This window comes from Serinus canaria, chromosome 2 (assembly GCF_022539315.1).
Source record: "Serinus canaria isolate serCan28SL12 chromosome 2, serCan2020, whole genome shotgun sequence".
Taxonomy (NCBI): domain Eukaryota; kingdom Metazoa; phylum Chordata; class Aves; order Passeriformes; family Fringillidae; genus Serinus; species Serinus canaria.
The window spans coordinates 23,412,068-23,435,791 of NC_066315.1; the positions used below are offsets into that span (position 1 = coordinate 23,412,068).

A 23,724-nucleotide genomic window follows, 5' to 3' on the forward strand; every position below is an offset into this window, starting at 1 on the left:
AGTGTAAATCTAGGAATACTAGCAGGAATTACATACAACGAGACATTTCAACAGGGTATGGTTGCAAAGATTACCTGTAAGGCTTTTAAATAATTTTTTGCAAAGTTCAGAAACCTAAATTCTCATAAATTCCCTCCTTCATCTGAAATAAACTATTTGCTGTCATCAGTTCTGAGTACTTTTAGTTTTGTCAACTGGAAAAGGTGCACAGACAAAAACAAGCTTGTTACTGAATTAATATTCTTGTAGGTGTTTTTTTAATATGTAATATGCTGTGGTAAACCCTGTATCAAGGTCTCACATGTGCTGAGTATTACTAGATGAGTGGAGGTAGCAGAGAACGCTGGTGAATGCTGAGATGTGCATGGAATCAATGTTGAGTATCTTCAAACTCTTCAGGTCAGCTATGGGATCTAGTAAAGTTTTCAATTTATTGACTGCAAGCTCTGAATTTCAGGGCCAAAGGAAATTCATCAGTTCTGTAGTGATTGAAAAAGAGTTCCTTCATTTTACAAGCCTTGACAATTCTTTTGGGGGACATGAGAGCCATCACTGGTTGTTATTGACATCCTGCTCTGTCAATTGCTGAAGTAAGGACATTTTTGGTGAAATAGTGTCAGTCCATTTCTTCCAAGGGAGAGGATTTCCAGATGAATTACCTATATATGAATATAGATTTTACTTAATTTTTATGTAATTACTAATTATATTTCAATTTATATAGAAGAGCAAATTAGTACATTATTTTTATATCTTTACCCTATTGTATTAACAACTAAGGTAAAGCAGAGCTTTTGCAAACCATGTATGTTGTTTCTCTTGAACCTGTATCTCTTTTGTCAGTCAACAGCCCAGTTTCAAAATGCATCCAGCTGTAAGCTGACAATGGTTGGGAAACTCTCACATCCCTGGAGCAACTGCACCAAGCAGCAGCAGCAGAACATCACCCCAGGACCAAAGGCTTCCCTCTTGAACAAGTTGCTCACTGAGGTCAGGGGGGTCAGTTATTCCACTTGGTAAAATCCTGCCTGTTTTTCAGTTTTAAGTTCTCAGTTACGCTTCTGCCTTACAGGGTCTGGCTGAGTGTTCTACTCAAATCTTTGCTTTTGGCAGCTGTACAGGTTCTTGCTTTTGAAGAAGTGCTTGTTAGATGGACTGTAGGTGGTAAGCTGGGCATCTCATGTTTAAAAAAGCACAAGTGTCAGCTTTGCCCATCTTGCAGCTCATTTTCATTGGGGTTTTTTTGGTAGTGAGATGAGGGCTGTTACTAATGGTCTGGCTCAGTGGTGTTGGATTTCTCTCTGTTCCCATTTTTTATTTCCCTGCTTCCAGATGAAAGGAGGGCACACACTTGCCTTGCCCCAGCAGGGCAGTGCAAGCTCCTGTGTACCCAGGTGCGGGAAGCCTCTGGGACTGCATAGTTGGGCTCTTGCTGCTCAGTGGCTCCACTGATGTGCAACATCTGCAAACCTCTGTCCTGCCAAAATGAACAGTTTACCTGGTAAATTCCTGAGCAGTTTCCAAGGTGCACTACCTTAATTTAGAGTCATGATGGGACTCTTTCTCTGGTCCACTTTCATGCTCTTCTTACATACCTTACAAAGATCAACCTGTTGCAAACTACAGCTCTTTGGTAATAACACCTGCTTGCTGTAACATTTGATGGCACTTTCATGCTGGCTACAAAAATAGAAACACCAAGTATGACTTGTTGCAAACGATTTATTAGGTAGTAATAAATAAGAATTTAGCAGAAAGGACTATACAGCAATAAGGCATATTGATAGTATAGTTATATAGGCAACTGACACACCTTCCTAACATTTTCCTCTAGTTTTCTAAGAAAGTGCTATGTAGAGAAATGTATTTCTGATACCAGTGCCAAGTGATAGCAGGGATGCACGATGAAGGACCTGACTGTTGCATTATTTACCTTAAATAAAGCATAACAATCCATGAAAATTTACTGTTATTTAAGCCTGTGAAGTTTAAGTAGAAAATTACAGTTTGCTAAGAAGAATACAAAATACAAGTCTCCTGTTCATGTTTTTAACAGCTTACTACTTTAATTTCTTAAACTGCAGTTACTAGTAAGGTATGAGTAAAGTTACTATACAACAGCACAGTTCTTCACATTCATTTTAGCTTTTATTTGAAAACTTAGAGGCAAGTGCTAATTTTTATTTTTTAAAAAAGCTTTTTTTTTACAAAATATTGCACACTGTTTTTAGCATGCAGTTTACACGGAAGAAATAGTCAAGTGCACTTAAAACCCTGAAATACAACCAGAAACGTCAAAGATCTGTGTTATAGATTCTATTTTAACGTACAAGGATATGTTTCAGACTGCATAGAATCCCACCTAACACTTGGGACCCAACTTGTGGAGCCCCAACCCTGACTCTACAAAGAGCAGGCAGAATGCTTACAAACTGTTCTGACTTCCTTGTCATCTTCATTCCTGCATCCTGCACTGCCTTTAGCTGAAGAAACTGAATTAATTAGTAAGAAAATTAATTTAAGAGAAATAACTTAGTACCTCCTGTATAAGCTTTTGTTACTGCATATGTGTTGCAATCCAGGGTAGGATTTATAAAACTTTCTGAAGTCCTCTGAGTAAGATTCATCTGTAAATCCCTGTCTCCCTCTCCTCCATACATACATTTTATATTGCACAGCAAAAGTAAAAATCCATTTTACAAAACAAGCATGCTAAACATTCAATATGGCTTCTGAATGATTAAAAGTATTTCCCTTTTGGCATCCTCATGCAGTATTTTAGAATAAATATGAATACAAAGTATGAGAAAGTTGAGAGTATAAATAAAGCAAGCTAAAATGTCAGAAACCAAATAAAAAACAAGAGTTTATCAAAAGTAGTTGCTCAAAGGTCTAACTGGTCTTTTAAGCATATTTATCAACAGTATCTTAAAAATAGAGGGTGTCTACAAAATACTGCAACATATACCACCTCCTTGATGTTCCACACAATGACACAAAAGGTAAATAGGTTAACTGAGACTTGCTTAATGGCACTGGTAGTCCCATATTTCTCTGGGAACAACAGCTTTACTGGATCCATGCTCGTCGAACTCGGTAAACCATCTAGATTTCATCAGCTTTACTGGTTAAGCTCAAGCCCTACAATAGTTAATATATGAAACACAAAAATACTTATAAAAATAATAGATATGTTGTATAGTTTTTTTAAAAAAATAAACCATGCAGCTTCTGTACAAAGTTAAAAAACTGTACAAATTGACTTTTCTATTGTGTAAAATTCATATACATGGAAGTCCTGTTACGAGGAGGAACAAGTTGTTTTTTGCTCAGCCATCAGATGCCATCTCATAATTACTGTTCATTTCCATCACTCGTTTCTTTCAGCTGGCATTAGCTGGCCATTTAATTTCATCAGGAGTTTTACAACGAGTCCTGCCTATGTAAGGGGATGCAATTAAATTCTATCAGCATTTTAGAACTATGACAATCAAGTACATGACAAAAGCAATTCTCAGCTTTATCCAATCTCAAACTCCATTACTTTTGATCACAAAGTTAGTGCCTCCAGCTCTCTGAATCTCATGATATTTGGAATTAATCTAAGAGAATGAGGGATTAGGCATATGCAAGAAACAGTTTCAATTAAACAAAAGGTTTATCCTAATAATTATAGATGCATTTTATATATTTTGAATTCTGAAGGCGTCACGTGCTAAGAAAACAAGCAAAACATTCTGAAATATTAATAATAAAGTTTTAAAATAATTTTTGTAGGGGCTTGGCTTAGGCTTCTTTTATATTGTACAAGGATGGTTAATCTCAAGAGAAAAGAGGCTTGTGTATCTAATTTAGGAAAAAAATAATTGAACATAAAGGATGTTAAATGATAGTGCTTACCTGTTTGGTATGTACAATAAAGCTCATTTTGTTCTCCAGACTGTGGATTTGAAAACACGTATCTCCATCTCCCAACTGCCACATAAAGCAACCGTACTTTAGGCTGAGGAGTAAAGCCTATGACCAAATGTAGGAAACTGTCACTCAGAAAATATCCTCCATACTTGCAAACTGAACTTCCCTTCATTCACAAAGACAAGATTCAGATTTAAACCACTACTTTCCACAACACAGTTGTAGTTCATAAACTAGTAAAGTGAAAAAATACAAGACTTTGGTAGTGACTTATAAAGATCTTAAAATCTTGGAAATTTTCAGTCAAGTTTAACTAAACAGTTGGATGGGAAATCACTTCTAATACAAAGACTTTAGGAAAAGAGAATGAAATTTTACAGTTATCACTGGCAGTTCACTTAAGCTGACCTTTGTTTCCATGTTGAGGAGGTGCAGCCCTTTTACGTTTACTCCTACGTACACTTTGATGACTTTATGGCTACTTGAACTTGCTTTGGTGAATATCTGTCCTGTGAAAAAAGCTGCTCCATAAGTAGGAATTTCCCAGCAATTCTGCAAGAACATGCGCTGAAGGTGATGCATCTCCTTACTGACACCTTCACTGGTGCTAAGATTCTAAAAATAAAGAAACAATGGCAATCAACAAGTCCTTCCAAAAGTTTTGATTGATTGAAAAAAATTCACTGTTCAGTGCAATCCCTACTAAATGCCTATTTCCAAAGTGCCTTCCCATCAACCATCTTCCTACAGCTAAATTAAACCTTAGAGCCATGGAAAGGCTCAAGTGCAAGAAGAGCCCGAGGCAAAACCCAGACACCTATAAGAGCCTTGGAAATCTGAGTACAGACACACAACCTCTGAAGGGCCCCACAGCTTTGCCTCTCCCAGAAGTAACTGGGACTCAGGATAAGCAGCTATGCACCCATCTAACACCAAATGCATCACAATCCTTAAAACTAAGTATTCTTCTTTCTTTTAAGGAGTCCAATCCAGTGAGACATGGTAAGATGAGCAAATACCTCCTTCCAAAAACACAGATTGTTTTTTCTTTTCTAATCAAAAGAGAGATGCAGATCTCTTTTCATTAGTGGAGCCTTCATTTGGAATGAGACAGGCTTCTGTTCCTTCCTCTTCAGTAGAGTGCAGCAGTCAGAACAACTATTGCTGGAGTGTTCCTCAAACCAAAATGATAACAACCACTCTAACAAATAAAAAATTGGTTGGGCCATGGACAAGATCAGAAGGCAGACAGGAGGGAGAACACAAATCTTCAATAGTTAGGGTGCCATGACTGTGGGTGTGATAGACAGGATCAGCCTCTCTGGATCCATACCCTGCCTTACAGCTTGCCTGAATTCTACACAGCCATTTCTAACATCTAAAATCTCCAGAAGAAAAGACTGCAACTTCTTGCCCCTTCCCCCCATGCCCCACACCCCAAAATACTGTCTCAAAAGCAGAAGTCAAGAAAGCTATGCTCATTCTTACATATAATTTGATGACAGAGTAGATGACTTTGCTACACCATAGTCTTAGACCACCATCACCCCCTCCTTCATCTCTATTAGAAAGAATAGGAATGATCTGCTATTTTCTGACAAAAAAGGTGTGAGCACCAAAAGAAAGTTTATGACTGAGTAATCTCATCTCAAAAAGAGAAGCAAGGTTTGAAAACATTCACAAGGTTTGAAAACATTCACTAACATTGCCTTTGCAATGTTTCCTGGCAGCTACCTTTAGCCAGCTACCAACGTCAGCTGGTACAGTTCTCCTTCTGACACACCTCACTTTTTCCACATTTACTTGTGAAGACCACAAATTTAATCTGACCTCATTTGGGACCCACAGCCCTCAGTTAGATGCATTTTTACACAAGCAGCCCAAGTAAAAAAAAAATTAAAATTTTTGCTCAATTAAGTGCTCTAAACAAAGGGGTGTGTGTGTAGTGTGTGCGCCCATGTACATCAGCAGCACTACCAGGTCCTTAAGATACAAGTTACACTGACAAAAAGGACTTTGGGGATCTATTGCTACAAGTGGACACAGAAATTTAAATCAGAGTAGATTTTTTCACATCTATACCTAAATTGGAATTGTGCCCAATACAGAGTCAACATTGAAGGTAAATGAACAGATAACAAACGTATTTACTTCTAACGAAGAGATCTGTAACTGTACAAGAAATATATTCTAACAACCCATCCCAAATATTCAGAGCATACACATTTTTAGCTTTTTTATACCAGTATTACTGTTCATTAATGGACAACCAAACAGTCAAAAATGTTAAAGAACAGGATTTTCTGCTACCTGCTTATTTATCTTACCTTGTATTCATGAAGTATCCTGTTTGTCCAATGAGGAGCTTTGCTTTTTAGTTTAGTTATTGGAACGATAGATTTAAGATTTTCTTCACTAAGAGAAAAACAAAGAGGAACAAAATCTTTCTTCACTAAACAAAGAAAAAAGAACAATGTCTGCCACAGTGTACCTTGAAGTCAAATACTGAGCTAGACAGTCAGCTCCTACTCCATCTTGCCTCATCAGATGAGATGGTTTCCTAAGATACACTGCAATTCTCAGTTAATGAAGATCCACCTTTGCATTATACACTCTGTGTCAAACATCATGGACATGGCATGGAGAGGAAATGCCAGCAGAACACACAACTCATACTTGGCTAGAGAGCAGTTTGGTGAATTCCAGGTTGGAAGCTAAAATTATATACAAAATGCCATTTACATCAGCATATCACATACTCAGGAAATACGACAGACTGTAGATATCTTCCTTCCACTCCTGCAGTCAGCACTACCAAGGACTCAGCCCAATTAACTTCCACATTGAAGTTATATATTACATGACACCAAAGAGAAGCTACTTGCATCAACTGCCTTTTAAAAAAAAAACAAAATGCAGGAAAGAAAAAAAAAACTAAAAGGAAGAATGCAAGCCTTTACTAGTTTGCTTTTATGTACAATTAAGACAGTGTCAAGACCTAGTGATGTAACCTATTTAAACTGTATTTGGCAGTATATATAATCTGCCAAGCAAAAACCCTACACAGAACAGTGCATCAGATCTTTAAGGTCAAGGATACTCTCACAAAAACAATAACTATTTACAGAATTACCAGTCTTTTAATGAACATTTATGTCTACTACAAAAAGAAAAACAGATTATGAAACTCCTCATCTATATAAAAAAGAATTATCTGAATGTGGATGGAAAGCATGTCCAAATGGCTTTTTATCTAGCCCAAACTATCTTTGCAGGTAGTCCTGTCTGTAGAGCCAAACACTTCCCCAGAGCAGGATGAACTTGGAACCACAGGACTGATAGGCCTCCGTGTGGAGAGGAACACCACGCTGCAGCTGCTGGGAGCCAGCAGGGAGTAGTTTCATACAAAACTCAGCCATACTGAACTGCACACTCGTACAGGAGGGCAGTCCCACTTAAATCCTGTTCCCCTTGTGCTCCATTGACTGGCTGTGCAACTGCAGGACAATACATGCAAAAACCTATCAGGCCAAGGCAGCTCAGCTAATGCTGTGAATAAAGGAAGATGAGAAGCATAGCAGCATTCCAGAAGAGCACAGCTGCTGTAGAATGAATGAAGTGAAGTGGAGATGGCAGGGGGTGAAGGTGCACACAGTAGAGAACTGGAATCCTCATGGGCTCAGATACTGCTGCAGAAATGTATGTGGGAAGAACAAGCCATCCCAAAATAGCTCAGCTACTGTTCTGCTGGCATGCAGAGAGAAGGGGAGAGAAAAATACCATCTGGCTGAGCCCTACTGGTGCTATGGGTTTGACTAATTTAGTACAGCATTTCTGCTACAAATGACAGAAGAGACACAATATCGCTGCATGGTCTGTCCAAAGAGGGAAAATCAATCCCAGACATTGGTCCAACTGCCATAGTAAGATGTTTCTTCAACATTGCTCAAGGCCTCAGTCCTGTCAGAACCCTTCAATAAATACTGTAGTTTATTTTGGTATTACTGTATCTCAGGACAGATTTAACACACTACAGAACCTCCACCCCTCTGTCTAGGACTGCAATAATTAAGATTAATACATTTTCACACACAGTACCCAACTTCCATTAATGCTATAATGGTTACATGATTACTCTGAACTATAGCTCATTGATGAAGAATACCAACATTTATATCATACCTAAAGTTTGAGGGTTCCATAGGAAGTGCTATCTAAAAATACTTAATCTAACCCATAATTTTAAATTTTAAACACATACTTACTTTAGAAAGCCCTGTTTATGTTTCTTGCTCTCATAATTTCCATAGACTATTTGTAGAAGCAGACTTGCCAGTGTAATCAGCTTTGCATCAGGTGATGTATAAAAACCTTTCAGTAAATTATATCTGGCCTCATCAAAAAGTATAAGAATAGCCAAGGGATCCTCAATCTGTAAAAAGATTTAAATAATATTATTTCTTTAAAAAGGAAAGTAAGCTTAGAAACCATGAAAAGCATTTCCCACTGATTCAGAGACAGAAAACAAAGGTGTGATCCTGACTGAAGTGTACAATGTAGCAGTGCTTTGTAATAGAAGCATCGTTTTTCATTGACTTAATTCAACACTTCACTGATCTAACACACAAATGAAAGGCAACTAGCACACCATGTCCAATCAAAAAGTTCACAGAAATATTGGTATCTGAGGGTTTCTTCCCCCATAAATTTATTTTCAGTAATATGTTTGCATAATCCCACTGAAATCAACCAATAAAAAGAAACAACAGCAATTTAACTGAAAAACAACAGCACAAGGAATAAAATCAGGCATGTTGTTTTCAGCTGTATGACAGACAGAGACTGACACATGGAGACCTTGGATAAACCCAACAGAGAGGGTGAGAAAGAGAGAGTGAACAAAGAGATGATAAGAAGGCAAGAGAGAGGAAGGCAAGAATGTGAAGATTCCAACTTTACAGAAAAGGAAGGCAAGAATGTGAAGACTCAAACCATTACAGAAAAGGAGATGTCAGCTTTAAAAGTTTGGAAATTACTACAGTCACTATAAACACTGAGTGTTGACGGTCCAAGTGTTCTGAGTCTGACCATAATTTCATTCACTTCCAAGTGCTGACCTTTTTTTCTATTTCCAGTGGAAGTCTCACATCCCTTCTCAGGAAAAGCTGTGAAGTTTCCCTTTGAGGATCCAAGTTTGTCAGTTCAGTGAATATTTCAGGCCAGTCTCGAATATGCTGCAAAGGCTTGTGATATGGCTTCAGCTGGAGACCTGAAAAATAACAGGTTTGTTTCCAAATAAACAAACTGAATAACCCAGCACATACACACACACACATACACATAAATTATTAAATGCTGCACCAAACCCAGAGTACCTCAAATTGAGGACTCATTAACAAACATTTTCCTATGTTTTCTAAACTGCTATATAGAAAAGATTTTGAAAATATGGATTTATTGACAAAACTCTTAGCAACAATTCACTATGTTATTTTCAGTTTTTCAGGAGTGAAGTGCTATATAAAAATTTAATGGAGTACCAAGACTGGCCTTAAAAACACCATAGTAAGACATGAGAGACTCTTATCTCTATTATTGTAGAGAAATACAGAGAAATATAAAGTCCAATAATCTTATTTCTGACAGAAAAATACAGATATAATTTATCTTCTAAATGTATTTGCCCTTTTTGTATATATATAAAAACCATAAACTTTTCAGAACAGACATTCTTCTTTTCAGAAGCCATTCTTCTTTTTAATTTGTAAAATCTCCTGATTCTTAGCAGGCTAAAGTCAATCAATGTTTCACATTCTCTTGTGTATATGAGAGCTGAGAAATTAATACAGAGCTTTCAGCTACAGTCCTATTATGTACTAGAGTCTGTATCTTTGGCTTACTCACTCACCCTGCCTGTCCTTGGGTTATCACTTGCTGTTTCCTAGGAGTGAGGTTCTAGGAGGCTCTATCTGCCTCACCCTCACTGCTTTGGCTTTCACACTGTGGCATTTCCCATCATGTGAAAAGTGTAAATGGATATATTATAGCACAACATCTTTCACTGGGAACAATCTGTTCATTCAACTTATCCATCTGACATTCAAACACAGAAAAGCATCATCTGTTCTACAAGCAAGAAACCTACTGTCCTTACAGTTGTATACAAACTGCAACATACTTTATAATGAAACTTGTGCTTGAAGCCACAAATCAAGAGCTCATTTTCAAATCTAGGCTAAATATCTAGAGAATTACTTGCTGTTACACAAACAATTTATCAGTGAGCTCTTCCCCTCAAATGCAAGGCTAATACCTCAATGATTTTAGGAAACAATACATACATATTTTAAAAAGGCAAAAGTAGCAAGACTTTAACCCTCAAACACTTCCTTTTCTTCACATTAACATCTATGTTTAGCTGAGGGTTACAGTAGTCATGTGGCAATACAGCAAAGTAAAAAGGCCAATGGTATGACACCGGAAGAAAAAGATTAAAGAAAAATAAAGAAAAGATTTCCTGCAATAATTAGAGCTACTTTAAAAAAAAAAAGTAACAAGAGTACTGTAGTGGAGCATTGCCAACAGTAAATAAAATTTTAAATGCAAGGCTTCTGTGTTAATGACATTCTCAACACAGTATCCTACTAGACCACAGCTGAGCTTTGTAATCCACAAGGTGTCCCATAGCTATCACGTTGCAGAAGTACTGTTAACCACATTATCTGAAAATACCCAACCACACTTGTTGACTCTTGGGCTTCTACTTATCTTCTAGTATATATCTCAAATAAAAACTATAATATCTTTTTTATTTACATCAGAAATACCGAAAAATACCATAAATATAAATTACATATATATTATATATGTATATAATATATATGTAATTTTATATATTATAATTACATCAGAATTCTCTCCTATCAAATACATTTGAAAACTTGTTTATAAAAAATTATATTGGTACAAAACACAGAAAAATTAATATGATTAAAGGACCTAATGAAAAAACATTAATCATCTTACTTAAAAAGACCAAACCTTGATAAAAACAACTATATGCATCCAAACTCAGATAGTCTGGGAAGAAAAATATGGATAAATCCAGGATAAGCAACTAGTAAGGCCTACGACAGGAAGGTGCCCTGTAACAGAAAGGCAACCTGGCTCAGCCTCATCTTCCTGGATGAAATACATTATAGGTGCCAGAGTGATACAGTCAGACCTATTGAGGGTACCCAAAGTAAAAGCTAAAACAGAGAATCTCCCCACAGCTCTGAAAGCAGTTTGGAGACATGAGGCTGTGAAGCCTGTCAGAGAGCACGTCTCCTACTCTCCTAAGACAGCATTACTTTTTCCTAAAGGCAAACAGAAATAAACTATGATAAACCCTCAAGTATAGCCATTGTCCCTTTTACTTACTGAGGTTCTCAGAACAGATCCAGATAGTGAAGTACTGCTGAGTTTCTTGAGACAGGCGCATGCCCTCCATGATCTGCTGGACAGTTGTGTTGTTTCCGTGTTTCAGCTCCACAGAGCGATATGACCCATCCATACGATAAATCCGTGCCTTCTCATACTACACAAAAACAGGAATATATTACACCAACAATTTGTTAAAATCCTTTCTGTTTGTGTTTTTATCAGCAACATCTACAATGCTGGGAAAAAGAACATTGCACAACTCCTACGTATTTATTATTTACCCAAATTGCTTGTGTCATGTTCTTATACTGTGTTTTATGTTTTTATACTATGCAAGTTCTTATACTGTGTTTTTTACAACCATAACTCCAAGAAAGATCATTATGGTATTCTAAGGACTTCTGTTGAACTCCAAGGCAAGCAGGTATTTAAAAGTTCCCCGAGGAATCTGGGCTCAGCTCCCTATGCATATCCTAAAATGTTCATTTTGCTACGACCAGCAGGTTATGAATTTTTCCACCCTATACTAAAAAGACTTATTTTTAGAGGGAAGCACCAGCCTTTACTCAAAACCCACTACAAGAATACAATCTCACTAAATCTCACTAAATCTTATAGTGCTCCTGTAATAGAATCGAAATAAATCTTATAAATAATAAATAATTTTCCCCTTCAACTAGAACTCCCATAGCTTTCACTGAATTGCATGTGAGCCCACACTATGTCTCCTGAAAGACATACATAAACATAAATCAGGTGCTTAAAGCATACATGCGCAAGTCATAAATCAATGAAGTGTCTTGTTTTCATTTCTGTAACAGATTAGATGTTTCAGCTGCTTGAATAAAAACATTTCAGGAATTTGTTATTTCTCTTCCTCAAATCTACTAAGTCATCAAGAACTGAGTTCCTAAAAACTACTGGAAAAAAAGATGGATGGCTTGGAAAATGACAGCTGATTGAAAATGAGGTCAGAATGCGAAACATCAGTCTATTTTTGCTGCAGTAGTCACTGTCATTCCTACTGCAGTAGTTTACAGGCGGAGTTAATGTATTGACATAATTAAATAGTAGTAAGTGACAACATAACATCATGCATTATACTCTGAAATCTACTTAAAACATGTCCATTAGTCTTCAGAGTCATTAGAGACACCATCACATCATCTACTGCACAATAAGATCCTTAAAATGAAGGTCAGTTCCTTCCTTAATTATTATGGAAATCATTCATGCAGAGTGAAATGAAGATAATTTAAAACATTTTGAAAAACTGACAGGTTTAGTACCACCTACTTACAGGGATATAGGTTGCATATGAAATCAAAGAAAAGAAGCAAGTGGGTTTATATAATTTGACTAATTTTAAATCTACTTCAGGATAAGAGAAATTGCATTGTAAATTTTGTTTCCTATCCTGGCTAAAACTCCACTGGCTGCCAAGGAAGCCTGCACTGAGGCTTTAACTGATGAAAAGCCTATTTCATAGAAGCCTACTTTTAGCCAGGTGAATGCTTCTGCTTATCAACATATAAGATAAGAATGCATAAAGATAGCTGATGGTTGCATGATCAAAAAAAGGACATAAAATCAGTAGCTGATGTGATGCTCCTACAAATAAATTGGAGCAACATGTTTATGAAATACATGTCTTACATGTATTTCTTGAGCCATGAAACAGAGCAGAAACATTTAAAGAGACAAAATTCCAGTTTGCCAATATTCACACTAACAATTTCAATGTACAAACATTTCCAGTAACAGCCAGAAGTGACTCTAGCTCTTCTAAAAGATTAAGTGTAAATTAACTATAAACTTTAAAATATTTAGAAAATTAACTCATACAGGTTTATTTATGGCTTCCTTCAGTAGTTTTGCAGCTTCTTCCCACTCATTTTGTTTGTTCTCTTCACAGACATTCAGCGGAGACCTTCCTTGTTGATCAGTAATGTGCTACAAACAAACAGAAACACCAGTTCTACATTGATTCACTGGAGACAGGTAAATATTTACACATTTTTGAGATAATTAAAATTCTTGACACCCGAGTTCAAGCATTTAATTGATACACAATAGGAAAAGCAGAGGTAGTCAAAAACACTTAACCATTTTTCAGTAATTGCTAAACAAGATCAGTGATCTGACACCAAAATATTTCTCATACACAAGCTAGAAACTTGCTAAATCTGCTATTTCTATACACAAACAGAACTTACTCTGTCAATTTCGGGATGATTTAGTAGAATTTGTACTATTTCAGCATGCCCACCTCCAGCAGCAAAATGAAGAGGAGAGCTGAGTTGACCATTCAAAAGATTTGGATTGCATTTCCCTTTCTCCAACAGCATTCGAGTGGCTTCAACTTTTCCATACCTGCAGACATGTTTAAATCAGAACAGACACAGCAAATATATAGTAATTTTTTTCAGATGTTCCTAATTATGAAAAAGTGTGGTTTTTTCCACACTGAAAAGTTTTTAGCTTTCAAATTACACCAGATACAATGGAACAAAATTAAGTTTGTAGAAATTAATATCGGTTCTACACTTCTTTGGTAATCACTGGTCTAGTAACATTGATTGGATTCATGATAGACAAACAGAACCTTGCTTTAAGCTAGCTAAGTTTGGGTAGTTGCAGCAATTCAGTCATGGCAGAACAGAGTCCAGCTTTGTCTGGAAAAAAAAAATCAGAGAATCAGAGTTCAGCTGAAAAAAAAAAATCAGAATCAGAGTTCAGCTTCTGCTTCTCATGCAGATGGATCTTGAGGATTCTTAACTGCCATGCTTGTAACTGGTAACTCTTGTGTATATTTGATGTATAAAGTATTTACAAACTTTCTGCCAAACACTAAAAAGCAAGTAAGAATGTGAGCTTTTTATAATCAAGTTTGATTTTCATGTTATTCCTCTCATCAGACATACTGACCACTATATGTACCAAAGACTAGCTTCCATGAAGATAAAACAAAATCGTTTTTATGACTGAGAAAAGCTTTCAAGCACTTACAGATTAAATCACAGAGTTATAGTCAGACATGTTGCCCTTTGTAAATCACCTGCTCCAGCTTCCCACTTAAAGTGTGTCCAGCACCAAAACATGCTCAGCTCAGCTACTGCTGTGCTGTAAAACTGCTCACAGGCTTAAGCCAACACAGACTGTGAAAGTTACCATGCTAAAGTAGACCCAGTGCCTCCAGCAGGAATTAGAATAGTCAGGAGAGATACAAGAGGCAGTAAATATGTGATGACATGATCTTCACAACTGGTGTCCCCAAAAACCATTCAAATGAAAATAATTTCAAAACCTGAAGCAATGTTTCTCTTCAGAAGGTTACCACTAGCATATATTATAATGAAAGCATAAAAAGTCTAGAGAGTTTTTTTTTATTTCTTCTTTTGGAGGCTGATAAATTACATAAATGATAGTGGTAAAAAATCATGACAGCTAGAACTCATTTGATTGGCACAACTACACTTGACTCACCAGCATGCATAATGGATTGGTGCCCAGTGGTCACTATCCAGCTGATTAACAGAAAACTTTTTATCCAGAAGGTGGCTTAGTAAATCAGAGTCTCCTTCACAAGCACTGCGGTGAAGAGGGAAATCATCTACCCACTGGTGTTCCCTACAAATTAAAAGGGGAAGCAGGAAAAACACCATTCAGAAATATTGCAATTGAGAACATTGACTTTTTTTAAGTAACTAACATAGCACTAATCATAGATCTACATGAAGAGTAAAAAAAAAGTTCATGCAGCTAAAATGTGATGTATTCATACAAATAGGTTTTTTGTCATGCAGAAATCAAGCCACAGCTGTATTTATTAGAGTAAGAAATGCTTCTCTAATGTTTATAATTCACATCTTTCTTGATTTATCCTTTAACTGTTGTGTTTCAACACTTAAAGATTTCAGATAGAATTTCATTTAAAATATGTATTTCTACAGTGAAGCATAAAGTAATAGGAATCTCATTTTAAGTCTACCAAGTGCTACTGTAATAAAACAAAACAAAATTATGCATTAATGAAAAACAAATGTAACATAATACTTGTCCTCTGTGACACTGCTCATGCTACGTTGCCACTTTTCTCTTTTAGGAATCTGAATCTTTGAATAGTCTGGGGCTCCAAGGCCAAAGTATGGATTTATTACCACCTTGTCAACCTGTGAAGACATAATTTAAACACAACTGAAAAAATATCTTACTGAGATTTGGCTACACAATCCTCCATTCTGGTCAGGTATTCTCTTAAAACCAAAGTTACGATAGTAATATTTTATAATGAAAGACAATTACCATCAAATATGAGAATTTGAAAAACTAGTGCACACTTACTGCTAAATAAACAACTGTGATATGAGCACACACTCATATCAAATAAATGAATGAACTCTAAAATGAAAATGTATGTATGTTTCACAAATACAAAATGAAAAAAAAGTTCTTACCCTATTGGTATACTGAAGGTCAGATCCAAACAAAGGATTATAGATACACATATCTGCTTTCTCCAATGCCAGCATTTTACTCTTTATTTCCAGGGCAGTATAACCCATGTGCAATGAGCTCTCTGTCTGACCAGGTTCTATAGCATAGGCAGGGTTTATTACATTTGTTTTAATTCTTTCAAGAGGAGATGGTCTGAATAAAGCTGGGATGGAGTGAGACTGGGTGTGCCGTTCATCCAACCACCTGCAGGAGAGAATGGGCAAGTAATTAATTTTCAGGTAGAAAAGGATCATTTTGGTCATGCTGTCCATTATTTTGTTTGATTAGGGATTACATATATGATAATCACACATTTGAATTTTAAAAAATAATTATAATTTGCACAGACAATGTTATAAGACTAAATTACTCTCTGTGAAATTTGTTAACCACACTCAGTTTAACAGTTGTATTTGCTCAATTCTGTGTGGACGAAAACTCTTAAAGAGAAGGAAATTATACACTAAGACTAACACGGGTTATAACCACAAAACCACACCAACATTTCATTTACTTTCAGTTTATTAACAGTACTAATCTGAACAAATTCTGAAACTTAAAGCAGTTTTTTTAAGAGTGAGTTTCAATATCTGTACTGACTTAAGCTTTTCAACTCACGTGTTTCATTAGGGAAAGACAGGAAAAGGCAGCAAACCAGAAGGCCCAGTTTTTAAACTGCTAAGTCTCTTTCTCATAGGCTACCACCTGCCTTTTTATAAAGCTCTGCTGAAGTTTATTCTCTTCTCAGTGCACTCCTACTGACAGTATTGAAGAGCTTTAGAGCTCTTGTATTCTGTGCTACCAGGAGAAGTCACTACTGTACACCTGCTGCATTTTTCCCACCACATATGGAATACAACACAGGGCTCAGGACAAGTTGCTCATCTCAAGTTTTGGATAAATATATTTTTACCAAATTGTTAAATTGTTTTAGTGTTATATTAAGTGGTGCATTAAAGGTCTAAAGGCAGGTTTGTATTTAGGTTTCTGCATATGCTTTCTCACAAGTTTGAGGTAAAAATGTGCTTTGCTGGAATACAATGAATTCTGTTTAGTGATTGAGCCTGGAAGAAAGAGAAGTAAGTACATGCTTTGGACATCCACAGACAGACCACTTAGATCTTGTCTGTCCCAGAAGCATATGTTAGGATGGCAGAAGGTAACCTGAAGTTCTGTGCATATGCTTAGGCCTATTTTTTAAGTCCTAAATCCAAGCTATAATGTCCTGCAAAAGCAGCATTCTCTTCACTTACTCATAGTCCTGGCAAAAAGAACAGTAAAATTGTAGTTGTTGTGCTATAAACAACCTTGAAGGTATTTTCAGGAATTTTCTCTAAATATTTGGTAGATAAATTAGTTATGGCAGTTTGAATCTTTGAGAAGGATTGTTTCAGATTATGTTCAGAGAGAATAAAAAATATAAACTATTTTCTATTATACCTCCAAGGCTTCTTGTGAGGCTTGAAACACTTTTAAGCAGAACTTAGAGCCTGAAGGCATTCAGCAAGCAGCAAATAAATTTAACTGGTATGATGGTATACAGGGAAATACTACTAACAAACTGTAAAAACCCTACACATACAAACCTTTTAGGTAATAGCCTGTAGCATGATTTTTTACATTAGCCAGAGGTTTCAGCTAACTTTATTACTGCAGATAAGTTCATACTCAAGTGTGTCTGGTATTTCTTAGTTAAGGGTACGTTAAACCCCCCCCCCAAAAAAAAAAACAAACCGAAAACAACAACAAAAAAACCCCACCAAAAAACAACAAAAAACCTGTTCATGTATTCAAACTACTATAAAATCTGGCTAAACAAGTAATCACCTTTCTGAAAGTTAATTCCCTACTGCAAATAAATTTGTGTGTCTGGGGAAGATGCACTCCCTTTCTACAGGGAGATTTAATTTAAATGCAAATCTTAATGGTATACAATTACAGGATATTTTTACTTCACTCTGGCAAATGCTCTTACTCAAATGACAATTATGTCATTTACAGAAGATTAAACATTATGATTTTACAAAACATTCACTGTGAGGATGAACTTCCAAAAAGCTACTTGATTTAGATAAACACACCATTCTTGAGTTTGCAAAAAGAATTTTAGAAATATGTTGTCAAAGTTTCAATTTCTGATAAACATGAAGAAAATACCATGATGATTTCCTTCTTAACCACAAGAATGCTATAAAAACTATGTGTTACACTGACAAATGATCTTTTTAATATATATTTATATATTGATATAAAATATCTAAGTTTTCATTTTAATGTATTTATACTGATGGTGTCTCTTACTTATCCAAGGCAATTAACATTTTTGCAGTAAGTGTAGCAAAGTGTGTGCTGGATTCACTGCAGACTCTCATGATGTCTTGTAAACAGTAGAACACAGGGCATCCAGGACTGTATGTATATTTCGTATTATCTAAAAAAGAAACATTCTCTGAAGACACATCCGTGAGAAGAATCTTATTTTCCCTTCTACATCTTTTGTAGTTACACATCCCTAATTAAGACTATAACTTTAGACTAGAGTGACTTAATTTTCTCCAAATAATAATTGACAGCAATTACATACAATCCTTAGTAACATAGCAATGCACAACCCAACAGATTAGCCTTAAAATCCATACATATTTTGTCACTATTCCATCACTGTGATCAGGCTCATCTGAGGAATAAATGTTAAATGCATCTCGTTACCATAAAAAAATGGAATATGACTCAGGACTAGGAGGAGTATGTACTGGCACTGGTAACTCCACAATGGTATCTATTTGATAGATTTTATCAAGTCTTATAAGTAAGGCAAAAATGAAGAAGATTCCCCAAAAGTATACATTTTACTTCAATATTTTTAGAAATACTTTCTTGACAAGTCATTTACTTGGCTCTCTAAAGAATCTGTTTATGTATTATTTTTACTTATTATTACTTATTCTACTCTGAGTACAGAATACTGAACTGAATAGGATGTCTAAGACTTGCAGTCAGCAAATTCTACACAAGAATTCTATATTTCTGGGTTTGAAATATAACCAAATGTACAAATACTGCTTAAACCAGAACTGTGCTATTGTTACAAAAACAAAGGCAATACAATAAACCAAAAGTTTCTTCCTTGATTTTAAACTTCTTCAGAGTTTAAAATATTCAGAGAGTTTTGCACCTGTCTGCAACTTTTAATGTTTAAATACAGAAAAAGCCATATATAATATTAAAATATATCAATAGCTCATATATTATATATATATGTATAATATATATATAATATAATCATATATCAATGAGATAGATATATACAACTTAAACAAGTCTGACAAAAATAAACCATCAAGTGAACATCTGCTAAAATAGGTTCAGCTTCACAAATCATGCTCAATGTTACCTTTCACAACAGTTGGAACAATGTAAAGAGATGCCTCCTGGCCTGCTTTTTCTCCATCTAGAGGAAACTTCTTCATTAACACCACACGCTTTCCTAGCACATTATTTAAAAACAAAAAACAGACAAATCACAAAACAATTAATTAATCATCAAACAAAGAAAAAATCTAGAGTTGGCTATCTGAAAGCTTATCAGATACCCCTACTTTCCAGGAATAAAAAAAATATGATTATGAGCTATAATCTAAAGAAAGGTAATAAAATTTAAATACATATGAAAAACTAAAGAACATAAACAGGTATATACCCATTAACATGAAAAAATTATATGACTGTAGCCCTTTTTAAACTTTTCCAACCTCAGCTGCATATTTTAGCAGTGTACAAACTAAGCTGGGCATAATTAATGCTTGGGCCATCTGAGTGACTCAAATTAAAACCCTCCAAACTATCCAAGGAACAGAGTATTTGCTTTTAGAAGGTATTCCTCTATGTGTATTAATTCTGTTACTGTGTGTTTGCTGCATTATCAGCTCCGTAAAGCCCACTCAGCTGCAGCTATTGCCACCTGCAACATTTTACCATGTAAACAACAGAGATGAAGTCCACAGCAAAGACCAGAAGTCCTTTAGTCATTATACTTTATACCAACTTGGAAATGTAATAGGCTGGCTAAAACAAATTTGTCAGCACAAGTGTGATGTTTTCTGCTAGATGTAACAAGAAGGGAAAAAAATGTACTCATCCAATTCCATCTGTAAGTGATACAGTTTTGCTAGAAATATTTTCATATAGATACTGTCTTCTGAACAAATGACTTAATAATCTATCAGTTCTCTAGTCCAACTCAAGTTTTCGCTGAAGTTAATGATAAAAAAGCCACTTTGATCTGGTTTACTGGAAGTTTAGCTATAAATCTAAACTTGAGGTGAAGCAGCAGCACAGACAAAGATTCATTGATTAACAATCATTTAGTAAACATTTTATAGAGTTGGAAAGAAAAACAAAGGTACAGGAAACGTTTTAGCTGTATAGCTGGCTTAGGGGGTTTTTTTATGAACTTCAAAATGTATCTTCTTTCTTTATACTAATTTCATGCTTTTGCACAACTTTGCCATGCCAATTTAAAAAACATTTTTTTAGTGCCGTCAATAGTGTATTAGATTAAAATGGTTTTACCTTTAATACCCTGATTGGCTGGTGAAATTGGTTTGGTGGCTTCCAATACATAATCCAAAATGCTCTGGGTTATCTCAGTGCCTCCTTGAAGTTTAGTTTCTAGCAAAACTTTCCTTCTTTTTTTCTTTTGGCCTTCAATGGGAACTTCAAGGAGCAAAATCTTTCAAACAATAATGAAACCAAACATGTTTAAGCACAGCTGCAAGAAGCATGAAACCTTTTTAAAATTATTATTATTATTATTTATTTATTATGCTACTGTAAAAGTAGTAACAAAATTCAAGAAGTACTAAATGTTGAGAAGCAGAATGACCTCTGCAGCAGACTAAAGAGTAAAAGACAAGGCTACATTCTCTTCTGTTATATTATTACTTATTTACTATACTATTTAAAAAACCAAATAACTAATACATAAAGAAAATAAATAGTTTTACTTCATAGGATTTAGCTCGATATTCCCGAGAATTGAGGCTAGCAGTATTTTTTGGACGAATCACAGCAACATATGCATCTCCAATGTTTTCTGGGTTTCCCATCTCTCCTTCTTACTTTATCACTGGAAATAATGAATAAACAGGAAGAAAAGGTTCAGCCGAAAAAAACATCCAACAGCACACTAAACTTCAGGATGCAGTGCTCGTATCCACTGATGCTTTGCATTATTCATTTATTGTTTTTTAGCTGGAGAAATGCCAATGGCTGATACAATTCTGCTTCCTTGTCATGAAAGGGGAAAATAGGACGTCATATAGATTGGACACAAATAAGCTTGTTCTCTAACCCATCTTTAAAATAAAAGCAATGTATTTTTTTCTACTTCGTAACTATCTTCCCCATTTTGCAAACCAGACAAAAGGCCAAAGAAATTTTGAACTCTGGAAAAGATGTGAAATTGAACAAGAAAACCATTTCAAAGTGACAAGCACTGTGATTTATAAATTGTGCTGTAACAAGTATTGCACTTCTATGAGTTCTGGATGGATTTCAAGAAAATACCTGCTTTTCATCTCCCTCCACAAAGTAGAACAGAGTCTTGCCTACAGCCAAGTAACAAAGCTGATAAAAATAATCTATAATATGGATTCATTTACTTAGTTTTACTTCAGTGGGGCTGCAAACTGCTGCACAATTCATTCAAATCAAGTTTATGAAAGGAATATTTCTTTAGTTTCTAGAAAAAATGAATAGAAGCATTTAAGAAAAAGCTTTGCTTACCCTTCTGTTAAACCAAGGTGACAATTCCTAAAAATCACAAAATTGTACGGAAATTATATGGAAAACCTCCTAAAGCAAAATCACATATCAGCTTCCAGAAAGAAGGTTATGTTTGACCATTTCCACCTTCCAGCTGATCATTTTCTTCATCTGCACATGAACACCCTTTCATTCCATAGCATCAGTAAGCACATGCTTTTTTGCAGATTAATTCCTCCACATATTTTAAATGTTAGTGTTCTAGCTTCTCCACCTCTTCTACAAGAAACAGAGGTCTTCAGATTCTTAGGCCCTTAGTCCAGTATTTTTCCTGGGATCAAGACTACCTGAAAAGATATTGAAAAAGACTCAACCTAAATAACAGCAATAAGCATGAGTATTTTCACCATCAGTTAAGATAAATAGATTCGTTAGAAGATTCAATGATGGAATGTGAACACTATAATATCTGAAGAGAAACAGCTAATGATTTGCAGTAGCAAATTTACAGTATTTACATTAGTATTTAATATGCTATTACAGTAGCATGTAAAAAAATGAAATAAGCAACATGCTGACTTACAAGAACTCATATTTTAGGATATTAAGAATTTTAAAAGGAAAAAGAAACAACCATTCTTTATGCACAGCCGGGAAAGGCGTGTTCCTTGAGTTTCCTTACACGTGCTTGGATACACAGGGTTTGGGTCATAGGCTTGTGTGGAGGGAACCTGCACTGGTACGGCCGGGTCACCTGGATTACAGGTGATGGGTCAGTTGAATAAGCAGTGGGTGAACTCCCTCTGCCACTGTTCTGCACTAAATCCAGTGCAGAATGAGTACGTCTGTGAAACCGACTTGCAGTATGACTCCAGAAAACAAAAAGTGAGGATGAAGGGGGCTGGGAGGGGTGCTGTAAGGATGTGACAATAAACACAACCAGAAGACACCACCACGAACTGATTCTGACCAAAGCCAGGTGATAATGTGGCCCCATTCCAAAGGCTGCCGGTCTAAGGCATACGCCTCACCCAGGCTTCACCCAGGCTTCGCCCAGCACCGCCAACCCTTCCCGCCTCCCGCAGGACCCTCCGGGAGGAGACGGAGGGCGGCTCCCTCCGGGACTCCCGGCCGCGCCACCCCGGAGGCCGGGAGTCCCGGAGCATCGGAAGCCCCGCGGCGCTGCCTCGCCTCGGCCCGTCCGGAGGGCGACGGGCGGGAGGCGGCTCCGCACCCCAGCATCTCCCGCCCCGCACTGCCCGGCCGGGAAACGCCCCCGAACTTCCCCGGCCGCGCCCAGAAGCCGCCGGGCAGCGGCCCCCGAGGGGTGCTCCCGCTGAATCCCCGAGGGGCGAGAGCGGCTCCCCCGCGCTCAGGACCGCCCCGGGACCGGGGTGAGGGAGGTCTGCCCGGCCCTGCTCCCTCCCTGCCTGCCTTGCCTTCCTCGGTGGCGCCTGCCGCCGCCTGCGCGCCGCATCCTCCCGCCGCGCCCGCCGCCCAGGCCCCGCGTCCCGGCCTGCTCCGCCCCGTCCCCGCCCCGCTCCCTCCCACGGCGCGGTGGATCCGCTTCCCGTCGGAGCCCCGCGGGCCTCGGCTGCGGATGAGTTTCCGGGTCGGCGGCCTGAACTTGTGTTGCCGCCGCCGGTTGTTGACCGCGGGCGGAGAAGGAGGGAGCAAGCCGGGGCTGCGGGCCGGGCCGGGAGCAGGAGGCGCGGCTGACGGGCGGGGAGGCGGCGAGGCGGAGCGGCCGCCCGGGCCCACGGAGCGCCGCCGGCAGCAGCTGTCAGCGCCGCCGCCGAACAAAGAGGTAGCGAGCAGGCGGCAGCCGCAGCGCTTGCCCGCGCCGGGGGCCCCGGCGAGCTGAGTGACAGCCCCGGCTGCCCGTGAGGCTCCCACTGGAGCGGGCACTCCAGAGGGCGCCGTACCCGGAGTGGAGCGGGAGAGGAGCGGCCGCTGGGCACATGGAAGCTCTGAGTGGCGGGCGCGGAGGCGCCGGGAAGGGCCGGTGAGAGCCCCTGTGAGGAGCCGGTGAGTGCCCGCGGCGCTGGGCGAGGTTCAGGCGGGGGCTGCGGGAAGGCACGGCGAGCGGAGCCCGCTTGCGGATGAAGCCTGGAGGCTCCG

At 37.7% G+C, this 23,724-nt stretch overlaps 2 protein-coding genes across 7 annotated transcripts in view; one reads left to right on the plus strand and one right to left on the minus strand.

The window, feature by feature from the left end:
• Positions 1-1,704: 1,704 nt before the first annotated feature.
• Positions 1,705-21,950, minus strand: KRIT1 (KRIT1 ankyrin repeat containing). Of its 4 annotated transcripts, none has more exons than XM_018909409.3 (17): positions 21,625-21,950; positions 20,844-20,965; positions 20,410-20,569; positions 19,232-19,324; positions 18,139-18,268; positions 15,798-16,041; positions 15,397-15,512; positions 14,827-14,970; positions 13,557-13,713; positions 13,186-13,293; positions 11,338-11,494; positions 9,033-9,184; positions 8,181-8,347; positions 6,243-6,330; positions 4,324-4,530; positions 3,901-4,017; positions 1,705-3,141 (listed from the first exon to the last, which is right to left on the minus strand). In XM_018909409.3, the coding sequence occupies exons 2-17, from the start codon at positions 20,943-20,945 to the stop codon at positions 3,106-3,108; spliced, it is 2,178 nt and encodes a 725-aa protein (XP_018764954.1). In that variant the 5' UTR covers positions 20,946-20,965; positions 21,625-21,950; the 3' UTR covers positions 1,705-3,105. The 4 variants fall into 4 exon arrangements, with proteins under 4 accessions (XP_018764954.1, XP_009084190.1, XP_050827775.1 ...); XM_009085942.4 differs by having other exon boundaries at positions 1,705-3,439; XM_050971818.1 differs by lacking the exon at positions 20,844-20,965 and having other exon boundaries at positions 1,705-3,439.
• Positions 21,951-23,439: 1,489 nt separating this feature from the next.
• The window catches only part of ANKIB1 (ankyrin repeat and IBR domain containing 1), an 87,725-nt gene continuing 87,440 nt past the window's right edge, over positions 23,440-23,724 (plus strand). Inside the window, exon 1 of one of the 3 annotated variants that reach the window (XM_018909405.3) lies at positions 23,440-23,631. The gene's annotated coding sequence lies outside the window, so the exon portion shown is untranslated. The remainder of the gene's footprint in view (positions 23,632-23,724) is intronic. The other 2 variants (XM_009085946.4, XM_018909406.3) reach the window with 2 other exon arrangements.

Excerpts from the sequence above, each read along its gene's own strand:
- KRIT1 (XM_009085942.4), bottom strand. The coding sequence starts at position 20,945 with ATGGGAAACCCAGAAAACATTGGAGATGCATATGTTGCTGTGATTCGT. Across the intron at positions 13,714-14,826 it reads CCAATCCATTATGCATGCTG|GTATGGAAAAGTTGAAGCCA; the intron begins GTGAGTCAAGTG and ends ACATGTCTGCAG. Across the intron at positions 3,440-3,900 it reads TTATTGTACATACCAAACAG|GCAGGACTCGTTGTAAAACT; the intron begins GTAAGCACTATC and ends CCCCTTACATAG.